This window comes from Peromyscus californicus, unplaced genomic scaffold (assembly GCF_007827085.1).
Source record: "Peromyscus californicus insignis strain IS unplaced genomic scaffold, ASM782708v3 Scaffold_4__1_contigs__length_199733344, whole genome shotgun sequence".
Lineage (NCBI taxonomy): Eukaryota > Metazoa > Chordata > Mammalia > Rodentia > Cricetidae > Peromyscus > Peromyscus californicus.
This window is the reverse complement of record NW_026294562.1, coordinates 198,232,871-198,249,597: the sequence shown is the minus strand read 5'-3', so window position 1 is coordinate 198,249,597 and position 16,727 is coordinate 198,232,871. Positions and strand designations below refer to the sequence as shown.

Here is a 16,727-nt window from a genome sequence, read left to right as displayed (position 1 = left end):
AGGGTTTCTCTATGTATTCTGGCTATCCAGGAATTCACTTTGTAGTATAGACTGGACTTGAACTCACAGTGTCCTGCCTACTTCTACCTCCTGGGTGCAAGGAGGAGCATGTGCCATGTCTAATTGAGTCAGTGAATTCTTGGATAGAAGCGGTTCTTGCACATGTCTTTATAATTTATCTTTGAAGACATTTCTACAGAAATGAGATTGTGAACAAGTATGTGCACATCTACTTCAGAAAAATATTTGAGTCAATGGCAATACTATTGATAGTGTGTGACATACTTACCTTATCCCTATTCTTACCAAAGGCTGGTGTTTCATGCTAGTTTTACTTTATATTTTTGATACTGCATTAAGATAGCCAGCAGTAGATCTAATTAGAACACTGGACATCCTTCCCCTGTTTATTCCACATTGAATGTGGTTGTTTGTATATTTCCTATGAGTTAATCAAACAGAATATATATCTTTTTTCTCTTTTCTCCACCCAGCACCTAGTGAATAATCATGTGTGTATGAAATCAGATGTGCTGTGTCTCTTACTTTAGCATTATCTAGCTCATTGTTTGTACCTCATGATTAGAGTGTTTATAATATAATGCTATATTATAAACATTTTCTCATATAAGAATATATACATATTCACTTTGTTGTTGAGTTAAAATGTACATTTTTAAGCTTAAAATTTGAATGAGGACAACATGGAAGTTTTTCACATTGAAGCTGCAGATTAAAGTCTCTTTCCCAGCAATATGAAGTTTTAAAAAGTTCATTCTGGAATGCAGAAGTGAGAATTCTTTCCACTTGAACTCAACTGGTGATTGCTTCTTCATTGAAATATGGTCTTATATTTAATGCTGAAGGTTTTAGGAAATGTAAAGATGTACTATTAATTCACTTCATAAGTAAGAGCAGTTATAGACTTGAACAATTTCACTCAAAGTCATTGCTAATGGCAAAGTATTTGTTTTGAGACAGTCTTGTTAAGCTATACACTCTGCCTTTGCAATCTTGAACTCAAGTAATTGTTCTCCACAGGCAAAACAGGTGAAAAAAGTTCATGATTTGCATGGTTTGGCATAATTTTGTCACAGTTAAAAGAAAATGTGCCGGATGACAAAATGGACTCCAGGAACTTGGCAACAGCAATAGTCCTCTCACTACAGAGTTCACTTGGAATACTGGGAAACATATCTTTTCTTATCTACTATCTATTCATTTACTACAATGAACACACTTTAAAGACTGTAGACTTAATTCTTATACATGTCTTCACAGCAAACTCCTTGATTATTCTCTCTAAAGGAGTGCCCCAGATAATGAGAGCTTTTGGGCAGAAATGGTTCTTCAATGATGTTGGATGCAAACTTATTTTATATGCTCTTAGACTTGGCAGGAGCATGTCCATCAGTACCACCTGCCTCTTGAGTATCTTCCAGGCCATCACTATCAGCCCTAGTGATGCCTATTGTAAAGATCTTAAAACCAAAATACCAAAATATGTTTGCCTATCCATTTTCCTCTTCTGGATCCTGTGTATGGTAGTAAATATGATTTTCCCCATGTATATGTCTGCCAAAACAAGCAGCAAAAATAAGACACAAAAGACAGATTCTGAATTCTGCTTCTCTATAGGTCATGACAAAATAGTAGATTCATTGTACACAGCATTTTGGGTATTCCCTGAAGTTGTATTTTCTATGCTCATTGTATGTTCTAGCATCTCCATGATTGTCGTACTTTATGGACACAAGAAAAGGGTTCAACACATCCTCAGCACTCGTATATCCTCCAGAATCTCCCCTGAATCTAGAGCTACACAGACCATCCTTGTCTTGGTTTGCACCTTTCTAGCTTTTAATACCCTCTCCTCCATTTTACAAGGGTACATTGTTCTTTCTCATAATGCCAGTTGGTGGCTAATGAATATCATAGCTATCATTTCTATGTCTTTTCCTACTTTAAGTCCCTTTGTGATAAGTCATAGTTCCATTATTTCCAGATTTTTGTTTTTCTGGATAAGGAATATAAAAATGAAATAACCTTATAAATATGTAAATTGTATCATTTTAATGTTTTGTATTGAAGAATTTAGACACTCATGTCCTTCTGAATATCAGTCTAAAATTTTATGGTATGTATTAACAGTAAGATCATTTCACAGAAAAGTAGTAATATATTTTTGTTATATCCTATGACCAGGCTATCCACATGTTCTCAGACACATTAACCATTGTAGTTACAGACTCCTCATTGAGTGGCCTTATATCCTATCATAATGTGATTGTTTACTTCTGCCATATTTATTCTACTGTTGTATAAGTGAGCCTATCTTGCCAGGCAAATCTTTTTGTAGCTCTCATAGTTAATTGCTGGGTGATATTGATTACTGTTTTTCTCCAGTAGAAAGCATAGCACCTTGTAAGAAAGCTAACCGGTAGAGACAAACCATACAAGTCAGTATCTGCTGGATTCTGTATTTTATGACTCAAGTGTCTTGTAGTTATATATTTGAACCCACAATTATTATGTGGTAGCATACACATGACTAGAGCCAACCAGAAAATATACCAGCAGTGTGGGCAGGGAGCAGGTAGAAATTAAGTTCAATCACTTCATGAAGTATAATTGCCAGTTGATAATCATTAGGAGAAGGAGATGGGCAATTTGCCTCAACAATGTTGCTGCCCCATAGGTTGAACACATTCAGGGACATGGAATAAGCTGAATAATACTCAGTGAATACAAATTATATGTGATATGTTTACAAATAAAATAACTTTAAATTTTGTGAGTAGGCAAGTAGGGATAGATTTGAGATAATTTGGGGAGAAATGTTGAATATGATAAAAAGTACTTTGCATAAAATCTCAATGAGTTGATAATAATATTAAATTTTGTGGTGGAAGCCACTTGTGATTTTTTTTTTTTTTTTGGTTTTTCGAGACAGGGTTTCTCTGTGTAGCTTTGCGCCTTTCCTGGAACTCACTTGGTAGTCCAGGCTGGCCTCGAACTCACAGAGATCCGCCTGGCTCTGCCTCCCGAGTGCTGGGATTAAAGGCATGCGCCACCACCGCCCGGCCACTTGTGATTTTTAAGGTACACTCTCTGGGTTTGGGTTTTCATCTGGTACTTATAGGAGCAATGATGGGGTAAATGTAGCATGATGTTCTACCCTGTGTAAGCATAACTTTAATATGCAGAAGTCTTAAATAGTATTCATTGATGCTAAGTAAATGGTTAGATCTCAGATTCTTTTTTTCTTTTTTTGAACATATTATTTTCATTGATTCTTTGAGAATTTCACATCATGTACCCTAATCCTACTCCTTCTCAATTCCATCCATACCCAATATCCAAACATGTAGTCTCTCCCTCAAAATAATATAAAATTACTTTATAAGCCCTGAGGGCTGTGGTGTGTCATGAAGTATACACTTTTACTCAAACACCTTTACTTGCAAATGCTCATTTCAATGAGTTTTAAGGCTGGTTTTAGTCTTCTGGCTTCTGGTATACCTCCAATACTGGACCCTCACTAAAACTTATTTAAGATTTCCTGCTGATGTCCCTAGTCATGGAGAACTTGCAGCTATGTTTTTGCAGGATGTGTCCTTTCACTCACTCCAGCAGGTGTAGATGCGGTAGACACTGTGGTAGACCAACTCTAGGCATTGGATATGGACCTGGGTGGTAGCTGAGGTAGTCAGCAAGGGTCTCCCCTGGGACCAACCTGCCAGATGAGGGTTGGGCCATCTTTTCCATGCCTATACCATCTGGGCCAGATCACCTGTGCACATGGTGAGGTGAGGGGCCAATGCTCCTATGTGTGCAGGCAGCTCTCTTGTTGTAGCAGCTGGCAAGGGGAGAGAATTTCTTACACGACCACGGAGGATAGGAGTCTGTTCTCAGTGTGGAAGCAGCTCTCCCTTGAGTCTGACTGTGAGGATGGGGACCAGTGTGGATGGTCTGTATGTCAAGTGTGTTGCTGATTGGTCAATAAATAAATCACTGATTGGCCAGTGGCCAGGCAGGAAGTATAGGTGGGACAAGGAGGAGAATAAAGCTGGGAAGTGGAAAGCTGAGTCAGAGACACTGCCAGCCGCCACAATGACAAACAGCATGTGAAGATGCCAGTAAGCCATGAGCCACGTGGCAAGGTTTAGATTTATAGAAATGGATCACTCTAAGTTGTAAGAACAGTTAGCAAGAAGCCTGCCATGGCCATACAGTTTGTAAATATAAGTCTCCGTGTTTACTTGGTTGGGTCTGAGCGGCTGTGGGACTGGCAGGTGAGAGAGATTTGTCCTGACTGTGGGCAAGGCAGGAAAACTCTAGCTACAGACCAGCTCTCCTTTGCCAAGGCCACTGAGGCAGGCTCTCTCATGGTTAGGTGGTAACATAGGCTGCAGACATCACCACAGACCCCAGTTGCAATAGAACCATGAACCCACTCACAGCCCTCAGCTTCAGCTTGGCCCCAGCTATCACCATGATCCTGGTTGGCAGCACAGGTCCTGTCATCAGATGGTCCCAGGTGGAAGCTAGGCCACCCTGTAAGGCTGTTCCTCACCTCTGTCTTCAATACTGATTCTCTCTATAGCACATGGACTATTCCACTTCTCATTCTCTCCCATTTCTCTACCACATACCTGTTCATCTTAGAGGCTTGTCCCTGCCCAGTCCTTAGGGCACTGGGCTGGTCTGTAGCTGGTTTCCACCTGTCCCGGATCTCATATGCTTAAAGAGAAAAAGGATTCATGTGACCAAGGAGAAGAGCAGTAGTACCAAATATATTAAGGTACTAAGTGCAGGAAATACACCAACAAAAGGGATAATGTACCCACATACACTGTATTCAGAAAAATTTGTACAGAAGAAACAGATCTCAGACAGTGGACATTCTTCAGCATGCTTGATGAGAAGATGAACACTGTTAAATATTGTTTCAAAAGTTTATGTTATTGGGAGATCTTTATAGTAAACACTCTTTAGTGTTTAGTTTCCTTTAATATAATTTACTGAATAATGACCCTTTGATTAACATCTGTTAAACCTGCCTTCGCTTCACTATCCTGAGGAACTGTAGACCAAACATTGTTCTCACATGCATGAAGGATCTTCATCAAGACTTCCTGAAAACTTTGAGAATTTCACAGATACCTTGTGAATTCTAACTCCCAACTTCAAATGACAGTGTCATCATGGATCCTGGGAAGCCACAACATTCCCTGTTAGGAAAGTTCCCCTCTGTTTCAGCTGTTCTAATCTGTAGCCAAAAGTTCTCAGTAACCATTGTGCCTTGGCTGTTTGACCTTTATCATAGTTGCCTTCTAAGTGTTAAGAGAGACAGAAAAGAACCTGTTATTATCATTTATGCCACAATTCTTAATGACAGATAGTAGTGTGTACCCATTGAAGACTTGTGATTAGTTCTCATGTGAGTTTTATGACTGAGCCACAAGGGTTTAATATTAGTTGAATCAGGAGTTATGCACATGTCTCACTGTTAGTAGTAGAATTACAAACTGTATATTGCAGGTAATCTTCCTTATGTTGATGTATGTCAGCTCTTAACAATGTTCTTTTTTTTTTAATATGGAAGTTTACATTAGTAAGCTCTATCTCCTGTTCTCACTCATCTCAGGTTGTTACATTTTTCTAGTAAAGCTTTACCTCCAATATTCTCTTCTTACTTGTATTGCTCTTTTTGTCTGTGACATGCAGAGTGGTTTGCCTGTATAGCACACAAGAATGGGAAGCTTCCAACTATAGTAATAGATGCAAGGGAGAAAGTTATGAGATAGAGTAACACAGCTAAGACAGGTAAAGAAGAGAGAGTTGACATCCAAAGTCATGATCTAAGAACATTGGAAGATCTCTTTTTATCTGCCAGAAGTTAAGAGACAAAGGTTGTGTCAAACCGACATGTTCAAGAATTACCCTCTTCTTCCAGATAGATCTGACTTCACAAAGCTTCTAAAAATTCCATTAAAAGTGCCATAAGGTTAGTTTCATGGATTTAGTCACCAAGTGTGTTGTGTGTTTGTGTGAGAGTACATGTCATTCAAACCATATGGTAACCACAATGGATCTAGTGTTAAGATGAGTGAAATAGGGATTGAGGACAAGCAATTACAGTAAAATAAATTGATTTGGAAAGGAGAGCATAGGTGTGTTTGTGATAATTACCATCTGTTTTTGTTACAAAATGACATGACTAAACCCCCTTAAATAAAAAAATAGTATATTGAATCTGATGCTTCTAGAAGGAGCATGCATGAAGGAGGGGAATGATGGCTGCTTGGCACCAGAACGGGAAGTGAAGAGGTTACAGTTATATGCACACAGGAATCAAAGGGAGGGGGTGAAAGCGGAAAATAAATGTTCAAAACTTTCCCCTATTAGTGTAGTCTGTCTATTGAGTCTCCATCCCTCAGATATTTCTTAACATCCAGATAGAACACTACCACGTAGAAACCACATATTCACAAGCCGAGGCATTTCTCATCCAGTTAGATTTGTCCTCTTTTCTCCCACTGGCTCATGATTACCTTACAAAACAAAATGTATTCATACAAGCTTAAAAGCCTTAACACAGTTCAAAAGCACAACATCTAAAGTTTCTTTTGAGACTAAAAGCAAACTCTTAAATGTAATCCACTGCAATATCAAGGTTCATATTTATAATTCCAACACAGACTGGTAGAGAATTTGCATTTCAATTATAACCATGAGGAATGTGTACATACATAGTGAGCAAATATGGGTTCAAAGTAAGACAGAAACTGAGCAGGGAGTGTAGGTCCAAAATCCCTACACTTATCTAAATTTTTTGCCCATAACATACATCTCTCTCTAAGGTTAGTTCTATCCCCTGTATGAAACTCTTTTTAATCAGTATATCAACACTCTGGCATGGTCCAACTTATGTGCTTTCTACTGCAATTTAGCCAGCCTCCACTTTCACAACTTTAGGCACTGGCTTCCCATGGCTTCAACAGGACTCCCTCCCACATAACACTTGTCCTCGGTAGAATCCTAAAATTTGCAGGAAGAACAAACCTTGAGTTTCTCATGCCTTTAATGATTGCATCACATGAAAGATAAGGCCATGATAGACATCTGTATTTGGGTAGACCCTTGTAGCGAGCACATACCCCTGTTACGGGGGAGGAATAATCACTCTTGATTCAGACTTGGTATAACACTCATTTATTCACACAGTAAGATTACAAGCAATATTCATCCTGTCTTCCAAATGGAAGCAGGAGTACCTCTCCAGGTATACAGGTCCGGACTCACCACGTCTGTTCCTCTGGATCTTGGGTCAGCCTTCCTCAGGTCAGCTACGTCTGCACTGGGGACAGGATCTCACGTCTCTGGCAGAGGAGAGTCATCTCACGCGAGGGCCTGACGAGCTCTGTTGGTCGGGTCTGAGGTTTCATCTTTTATATTCTTTCCTGGCTAGGTTTCTAGTCTTATCCCTACTTCCACACATAGCTTATAGCTTATCACTACTCCATTTGTGGTTTACTTACATCATTCTATTGCTTATCACTCCTGACCAGGGTTGTTCATCCTAGGCCTTACATGTGTTCCTTACAATCCTCACTGCCATCAACCATAGTCGCACCATCTTTGGTAAGCCCAGGCAATTATTTTGAAGAGCAAGGAACCACACAGGCTTTGTCAGTTCACTCACTGAAATCTAAGTTGGGTAGGATTTTGCTTTGCTAACACACTACTTGTGATTCCAGCAAGGATCAGGGTGTTTCTCTTTGATGGCATTAATCTCACCAATTTCAGCATCTCTTTCAGCCTATGCCATGCGTTGGCTGTAGCATTAAGCTTTCCAGTGCATTTTCTTTCCAACCTGTATCTTTCTTTCATACTTGCTTTTTTCCACAGTACAACTTCATAAGAGTTATCAGTAATAACCATTCCACAGAGTCACTGTTGTGCTGCCTTATATATTATTGGCTAGGGAAGTAATTTAATCACTCCTAAATTCTGCTTAATGTAAATTCTCAGGATTTAGTCAGAAAACAGATATGTTCTTTGACAAAATATCACAAAATGGATTTTACCACAATTGCTTCTAAAGTTGTTGATTCATTCTGACACCTGTTGAGGTAGCCTCCACAGTCCACAGTACTCTCATCATTAATGTTTTCTAGGCTTCAGCTAAATGTTTCATTATGCTCTTCTGGTAGCATTCAGTTGTTCATTTCAATTCAAATTTCCAAACTCTTTCACATTAACCCCAAAGCCCCACAGAGTCTTCATGGCACAATTCCACTCCTTGAAACAAAATTATGTATTACTTACATTTTTTTGTGATGATGAGACACCCATGACTGGACACCACACACAGAAGGAAGAGTTTGTTTGGCCTTTAGAGTCTAGACTGACTGTTCTTCATGATGAGGAGGTATAAGAACTTAAAGCAGCCAGGGCAACAAGAACAGTGAATCAACAGGAAGTTGGATGATCAAATCTTCATCATCAATAGAAAGCAGAACACCTCCAGAAAATATGCAATGATTTTAATATCATATCCCTGCAAAGTAAATCACTTTCTCCAGCAAGGCTGTACCAACCAACCCTTGCTAAAATAGTGGGCACCAAGTTTTCAAATTCCAAAGGCTGTGAGTGATACTTTTCATCCAAACCACAACATTTTCCATCTAGTAAGCCCAGACCATGAGCAGAACAGTTTTATACATTTGTACTTTATTGAATTTAATTATCATAACTCAGTAAGTTCTGGGAACTGAAGGCTTAAAAGTGGATCAGCCTTAGAGTTGTCTTCTTTGAATTGTAAATCTTTATGTCTCTATTGTTCTAAAACCCTCAAAAAAGAATGCTTACTGCAAGACAGCAAATGTTATGCCTCTTTTTTTTCTGTTTCTTCTCTAATTGTGAAAAATTAAAGCTCTACATTTTCTTTAGCAAAGATAATGCTGGATGATTCTAGTTCCCACTCAGTGTTTACAGAATACTTAATGAAAGCTTATTGAGCTTACAGAATACTTAATACAAACAACTGAATTTATTTGTGAATAATAGTTACATATAAATTCTATGATGGATAGGACTATATTCAGAGTTTGTATCATTGCTTGGGTGATGTTTGAATTTTTTCCTAGTATATTTGCAAATCATCATTTTGAATTAATTTGTACTCGGTTTAAAAAGGTTGTACAGTTTTCTGGTGCAGGTTATGACACTGAGTTTTTCTTTCTGCATATAATTCAGTTGCTGTCTCTGAATTCCTTACTAACCCTGTTCACGTGAATGCTGTAAAATCTGGCAAAACTTGGATCTGATAATTAGTTATCCATTTCCTTTTGTTTAGAAGTACCCAGAGAAAGCTCTAATCCAATGAAACACACACATCTCTTGGCAAGATTCTTACACATGAAACTTTGACATGGTTCACATCCTCTGTCCCTGTTGTCTTTCAGGTGCCATGAGAATGTAAGAACTTCCCTGAAAAACTCTACTCTTTGGAGACACAGAAGAAACTAATCAACTTCAGTAATTATCACAAAGGAATAACTGTCACTGTCACTGTTGTTGAAATGAAAACTGCAATTCAGAAGGAATCTGAGATCACAGAGTCTCAGACCTTTTTCTCAGAGTTGTATTGTCTACTTGTCTCACAGGACTGGATTTCAGGATGTCATGGGCTGCCTGCCCATAAAGCAGACCATTCAGCATAGATGACTCAGTTGAGCATTTGTTATCCCACAGAGTAAGGAGAGCCAGCAAAGTAGGCAGATCTGGTAAGTGTGCATGTCTGGAAATGGATTTTGGGAGTAGCAAGAGATGCAGTGAAATTTCATTCAAGAGATGGGAAAATTTTATGAGCTGTAAGAGGCAAATAAGATGTCCCCTCCCCATACTAAAAAGAATCCTACATTTACCCAATATGATTCAACAAAATCTCAGGTGATTATTTAATATTATAAATAAGCAAGAAATCTGACTTTGAAGATGTTAAAGGATTGTTTTTATTGACACTGAAATTTATATTTTCACATCATTCACATGAGTCAAAGACTAATTGTTCAGTATGACAATCAGATTCTGGTGTAACAGCTTCATGTGAATAATATAAATTTCATTGGGACAATAGTAATCATTAATCCTGGAAATCTAGAAAGTGTGAATATGCCTGTGGTGTAAAACTTGTTTCTAAGCAGCTCTACATCTATGTCTGTTTCTTACAGTGTCAGTGGTCATAACCAATGAGACTGTTTTCCCTCTTGAACTTGGAAACACAGTATTGTTTGGAAAGTGATGTTGTAATTATGACTCATGCACATCTCTCATCGGGGACAAATGTATCTTCTTTTATGTCTTCTGGATTAGTAACATTCTCATTTCACTGCAACATCAGGATGAATTTTCAATGCAGGTTATTGAGGCAATCCAGGGCTTTGTTTGTGATAGACAAGGATGCCACCAGAGCTATACCTCCACCCTACATTTTCTTTTATCTTAAATTATTACAATGTTTGACATCATAGTCTTCAGATGATTTTCCCTGAATGTATTTTAGTTTGGTATCTTTCCAAAATTTTGATATGTTGCTAATCTTTTGACTTGATCAAGGAATTAACAAACATAAGCCTTTTGTGAACTGTATAATTAAAATTCTTCTTTGTGTATGTGTGTTTCTCTTAAGGTACATGTGTGATTTTAGCTGAGGTCCCATTGTATTTATGAGTTAGTGTGAGATAAAGGGAGTACATGTGAGTCTGGGTTGACGGGGGGATGAAAGTATGTATGTGAAACAGAGTATTTTTGTGTGCAAGTGTATGAATGTTTATGTGTATGTGATTATGCAATGGGGTGTGTTTGTATGTGTATGTGTTTATTAGTGTGTATTTGTTTATGTGTATTAGAATGTGTCTAGGTGTGTGTGTGTCTTGTGGTCCTCTCTTTGTTAAGTAGGAAAAGAATCTCAGCTGTCTTTCCTCATATTTTTATTTTTATATTTGTTTGAATTTTTTGAGATATCTCTCTCTCATTGTTCGAGGCTGGCTAGAAAGGAAGGGAGCTTCAAGTATCTCCCTGTTCTGCCTTCCCAGACTTTGAATAATAGCTGTGTTCTACCATACAGTTTTTTTTTTTTAAATCATTGTGGAGAAGGAACAAAGGCTGTTACATGTACAAGGGAAAGTCATCAGTACCAGAACAATCAACTTAACCTGTTAATTTTCATGTCACACTGTTATATTGAATATTATTTTCCTACACAATAAGTGAAGGCCAGTGTAATATAGTTCAGTATTTCACTTGACAGATAGTAGAGTGTGGTTCCTCAGAAACAAATTTGATGCCAAAATGATTATTGAGTCTGTTCTGTCCTTATCAACTCAACTTGACCATAGGCGGTTTCTGTTTGACTGGACTATATTGGGAGCATGGCATTATAATATGATGCCAGAATCTTGGTATACAATTTCCAGTTATGAAAAGAAGCTGAACATCAACTGCATGCTTGAAAATATGGCTGACAGGCTGACATAGCCTTGTGGAGCACAAATTTATATGAATGTGTAAATAGCCCCTAGATGTTCACATTTCTTAAGTGTTCTCACTGCCACAACACTTTAGGAACCTGGGGCTTCATTTCCTAAGCTTTCCCTCAGGTTTTATCTGAGCAGTGAAGACAATGCCATTTTCTATGCAAATAGTTATTAAAATCACATAAGTTGCCAAATGAACAGTTTTATGCAGTAGTTTTTAGTTGCAACTCTGTTTACAGTATTCAATTTAACTCCAGGAAGTCTTCAAGCTCAATGAAATCTTTAGTAAGTACTCATCAGTGAGAATATGCTTGCAGTTGTTGTGACAAATGTGGCCACACTGTGTGTTCTTCTAAGTAACCCTGTGTCTCCAAAAGCAAATGTTAACCACTGGAAACTGAAAGAGTGACTCCAGATATTGTAACCAGGGATGGTCCACATATGTCTCAATGTGTCAATGGGGATCCAGACCCTTCTCTCTCTTCCATTATCTCTTCCTTCTCTACAGAGAATAGTGGTTGCAGTTCTTCTACCAAACTCTCAAATGGAAGGTTCTTTCCACTTCACCATTGATTTCAAGATGATTCCAAGCCCTTGCCTGCTCATATGTTGGAGTAGTTTTCTGTGACTGTGAACATTCATTTCTGTCCTCACAGGTCTGCACTATCTGCTGTCAGTGTGTCCAGCCAAGTTCTGCAGGTGGGTAAACCTTAAGAAGCTGCCAAACATACTTAGTTTTAAATATCCTTGATAAAATTCTGTACTCTGGTGAATATCCTTCCTTATTTGATTTCATTATCAAACATCATAAAATTTTGTAATGCATCAATAAGTAAAGGAGTGTCTTTAGGTATCAAGGAGGCAGGGATATACAAGGAAGTAAGAAAAAAAATCTCTGTTCAGAATGACTTCATCTACCTGGATCAAAATTTGAGAAGTCTGATATCAGTGTATTTAGACACAATATGATTTGGAAATATGTGTCTGGTGCACAAAGAAGAATAATTGGATTGAAACTCAACTCAGGATACATGTTATTTCTTACAAAAAAATGGGTTCTGGAGACATGCTGTCTGTATTAGCTCAAGGTCCTAAGGGAAGGATCTGGTCGAGTGTCATTCATAGAGATAGCAGAGAGGTCATTTGGGCTACTAGCCACCTCCTGGTTTATGTTGCGGGAGCTTGGGGGAGCCTCTAGCTATATAGATAATGTGTCTCTGGTTATATAAACAATGTATCATTTAGACTATTAGATATCTCTAGTCTTGGTTTTGAGAGACTGAAACGGCCTGGTTCAACAGATAATATAGATCCCCAGGCAATTAATCACCTCCAATCCCCAGCTTTCTGGATAGAAGAACAGGTTTTATATCTTTTCCATTAAAAAGATAATCCTACATACTTAGCATTCCTGGCTTCTCTAGAAATCTGTGGGTGTAAGGGCCTTTGTGCTCTCATCAAAATAAGTACAACAAAGGCTCTGGATGGCATTCCAATGAGCATCATAATGAACTCACAATTTACATCGCATGTATATCCATGGATCTTTCATGGTTATGTCATGAACTGTGCCTGTGGTTACATGATAATTGTACTGTAGAGATTCCCACTTCATGTCAATCACAACTTAACAATTCTTTGAACAATTTCCATTATTTTTTGTGATAGGTGATGTTATAACAACAACAAAAACAAACAAAAATAGCATAGAACATATAAATGTCTGTCATTGAAAGTCGCAAATGAAACTCAATATAACTCAAGAAAAAAAATCACGGGATATGACAAACCCAGGAATACAGAGACTTGTATGGATACTTACCGAAAGTTCCAGGCCTGCATACATTACAGCATGAGACCCTTACTGAAATCTACCACCAAAGAATAGAAATATAAAATTGCCATTTACCCTTCTACAATCCAAAACTCTGTCACTGATAATAGTGTTCTGCTGTATTACTGGGTGAGGTGGGATTTGAGGAAGCTGAGTTCTTATCTGTGTTAGCCTGCTAGAGACTGGATCACTGCTGACCTGTGTCATGCTTTTCCTGATTGGGCTCACAATGTAAAAACTCCTATTTTTCCTATTTTCTTTCTATTTCACTGCATATGAGTTTTATGAATTCTTGATCTTTCATTTACAATGCTGCAGAGACAGCACCATATGAGTATCAGCTGAGGGTGAGCATTATTAAAGAAAATATGGTGGAATCTAAAGTTAGATGTTAAATTGTATGCATGAATTGTGAATTTTTGAAGGCAAAGCCATAACTTGACATGTAAATTCACATTCTTTCCTGTAACATACAGAATTCCAGTTTCCAAAATATTAGCTACAATGTGATCACTGTTTCTATTCTGTAAGATGCTTTCTTATCTCAATGCTTACAAACAGCTGCTGTTTCCTACTTTATATTTGTGCTATGGCATAGAGATCCATACATTAGATCCAATGAAAGCTCTAACATTGTTAACCTGTTTATTCAATAACTGAGTGTATACATTTGAGTACTTCAGCAGTCCAATGAGGAGTTATTATTATTGCCAAAATAAATTTTATTTGAGGCAATGACTTGGTGTGTTGCATGTACTGCCTTTGCAATCTTAAGCACAAATGATTCTGCTACACCTACATCATAGCCATAGAAATTTCAATTCATCATTTTGCTTAACCAAGTAATTTTTATAACAATTTATACAATTAAAAAGTGCTAAATGACAGAATGGACCGAAAGAATTTGGCAATAGGAATAGTGTTCTTACTTCAGGGCACAGTTGGAATTCTGGGAAATTTCTCTCTTCTTTCCTACTATCTCATCCATTACTACATTGGACAGAAGTTAAAGACCAAGGATTTGATTCTCTCACACCTCTTCACAGCCAACTCCTTGATCATTGTTTCTAAAGGTGTGCTAGAGACAATACAGGCTTTTGGGATGAAATGGTTTATCAGTGATTTTGGCTGCAACCTTCTTTTGTACATTCAAAGACTTGGCAGAATCATGTCCATTGGCACCACCACTCTCTTGACTGTCTATCAGGCCATCACCATCAGCCCTAGTGACTCCTGTTGGAAGGATCTGAAAGTCAAAGCTCCAAAGTACATTGGACTCTCCATTTTTCTCTGCTGGGTCTTGTTCATGGTAATTAATATGATTTCCCCTCTGTATCTGTCTATCAAAGGGAACAGCAAAAACCTGACACATACAAGAGATTTGAAATATTGCTCCACTGTAGGTTATAATGAAGTCATGGGCCTGTTGTACACAACTTTCTTTGTATTTCCTGAAGTTTTGCTTTCTGTGATCATTGCCTGGACTGGGGGATCCATGGTTTTCATTCTCTACAGGCACAAGCAACGGGTTCAACACATCCATAGCACTCATGTTTCCACCAGTGCATCCCCTGAGTCCAGAGCCACCCAGAGCATCCTGGTCCTGGTGTTCACTTTTCTAGGCTTTTATGCCCTCTCCTCCATCTTACAGGGTTGGAATGCTCTTGTATATAGTAGTGGATGGTGGGTAATGAACATCACAGCCATCATTTCTATGTGCTTTCCCACATTATGCCCTTTTATTATAAGCCATAACTCCATTGTGTTTAAATTCATCTTTTCCTGCTTGTGGAATTGAAATATCACATAATAATATCATAGGTAGAAAGATTTTATAGCTTTTTTGTACAGTATCTAATTATTTATTCATTTATCTCCTAAAAATCAATGCAAAATCCACTTGCCATTTTAAGGAAAGCTGTAATATGTATTTGGGCTTCATCTTGTTTATTCTAGTACCTATGGAATCATATCAAAAGAGAGAAAAACTTATTGAACCATCTTGAATAAACTGTGCTCCTTTGATAGAAATCATAAGTACTGTTGCTTGAAGCAAACTGAATGAGTTAGAACTCAGTCACTGAATGTGAATTTCTGGAAAGTGAGAGATAGTGTAGTATATGCATTAGAGACCTTTGTTAGAAGCAGAGTGTTGTATGATGATACAAGATGATACTCATAAATTGACTTGACACTATCAGGCATGTTGTTACTGATACACAGGTGCTCCTGTCTACTTACTTCATTGTATTTGTGTAAGCAAGATCTTTGGAAGGCAGTATCTATGTCATTCTCTGGAGTTATAGTTTTACTACTAAAGAAAATAAAGTTCACATCTCTCCCTAAAGCAAAGATTATGACAATTTTCCTATAAGATTGTTTTCCTCAGGGACTCCAATGGAAGGTATCCTCAACTGCATGTATCTACTTTCCCATTTCACACTACCAGGATGGGGAATGGTGGGGAAAAGGAACAGTTCTCATCAGAGTATTTTTACTGTGAGCTCTTCTACTAAGAGTCAACATCTCTGTTTCTCTTAAAAACAAACAAACAAACAAACAAACAAAAAACAAAAACAAAAAAACTTATACTTCCAGTAAAGTTCTGTTAAAGGTTTACAGAATATTACCAACTGTTCAACAAGTATGAAAATACTTACAGCTATAATTCTAAATAAGATGGTTTGGTGAGAACAACTATTCTCTTTTTCTCTATTTGTCAGTCTTGTAGACATTTGGACTTAATTCTCTCTAGATTATAGTCACTGTATGTCTTTAGATTGAGTCTCTTCTTGAAAGGTCATTTAATTTATATCACAATGCAAGAGATTTTAATTATTCATAAAGTTGTAATACTGACAAGAGAAATGGTTTGGTTCTTGAAATAAAATTCTGTTAAACTATTACACCTCATGGATATGAAGATGGGATGGTTAAAAAAAAAGATTCAGTGTTGAATATAAACTACGTATACAACTGTTTTATGTGTAAAACATAATTTTTAAAAATAGAATCTCTTCTAATTGATAAGAAAATACCTATTTTTTAAAAAAAAAAAAAACAAAAAATAAGAGATGTAGTAAATCTGATCTGAAAGTGATGAAATTTGTGATTGGTTTACAGTGTGGAAAAATTTAGTAGACCCTCATCTTCCAGGAGGAACATATCTACAAATTACAATAGATGAATCAAGCCAAGGATACAGTATATACCTTGTATATACTATGATTTTTTACTATTCATGCATAGTACCTATAAGACATTATATCAATAAACCAGACATGTGAGTGATAAACACAGCAATTTGTAACAAAACAGAAGGAAGATAATGACATATCAAAGTACAT

At 37.4% G+C, this 16,727-nt stretch overlaps 2 protein-coding genes across 2 annotated transcripts; both read left to right on the top strand.

The window, feature by feature from the left end:
- Nucleotides 1–1,121: 1,121 nt before the first annotated feature.
- LOC128094922 (vomeronasal type-1 receptor 4-like) lies at nt 1,122–2,033 on the top strand (the record flags this gene model as incomplete). Its single annotated transcript, XM_052713530.1, has 1 exon — nt 1,122–2,033. A coding segment is annotated over exon 1 (909 nt), but the record flags the coding sequence as incomplete, so codon positions are not given.
- A 12,227-nt stretch (nt 2,034–14,260) lies between these two features.
- On the top strand, nt 14,261–15,178 carry LOC128124350 (vomeronasal type-1 receptor 4-like). Its single transcript, XM_052760488.1, has one exon. The coding sequence runs from the start codon at nt 14,270–14,272 to the stop codon at nt 15,176–15,178; it is 909 nt and encodes a 302-aa protein (XP_052616448.1). The 5' UTR covers nt 14,261–14,269.
- The last annotated feature ends 1,549 nt before the right edge of the window (nt 15,179–16,727 follow it).

Excerpts from the sequence above, each read along its gene's own strand:
- LOC128124350 (XM_052760488.1), top strand. The coding sequence starts at position 14,270 with ATGGACCGAAAGAATTTGGCAATAGGAATAGTGTTCTTACTTCAGGGC.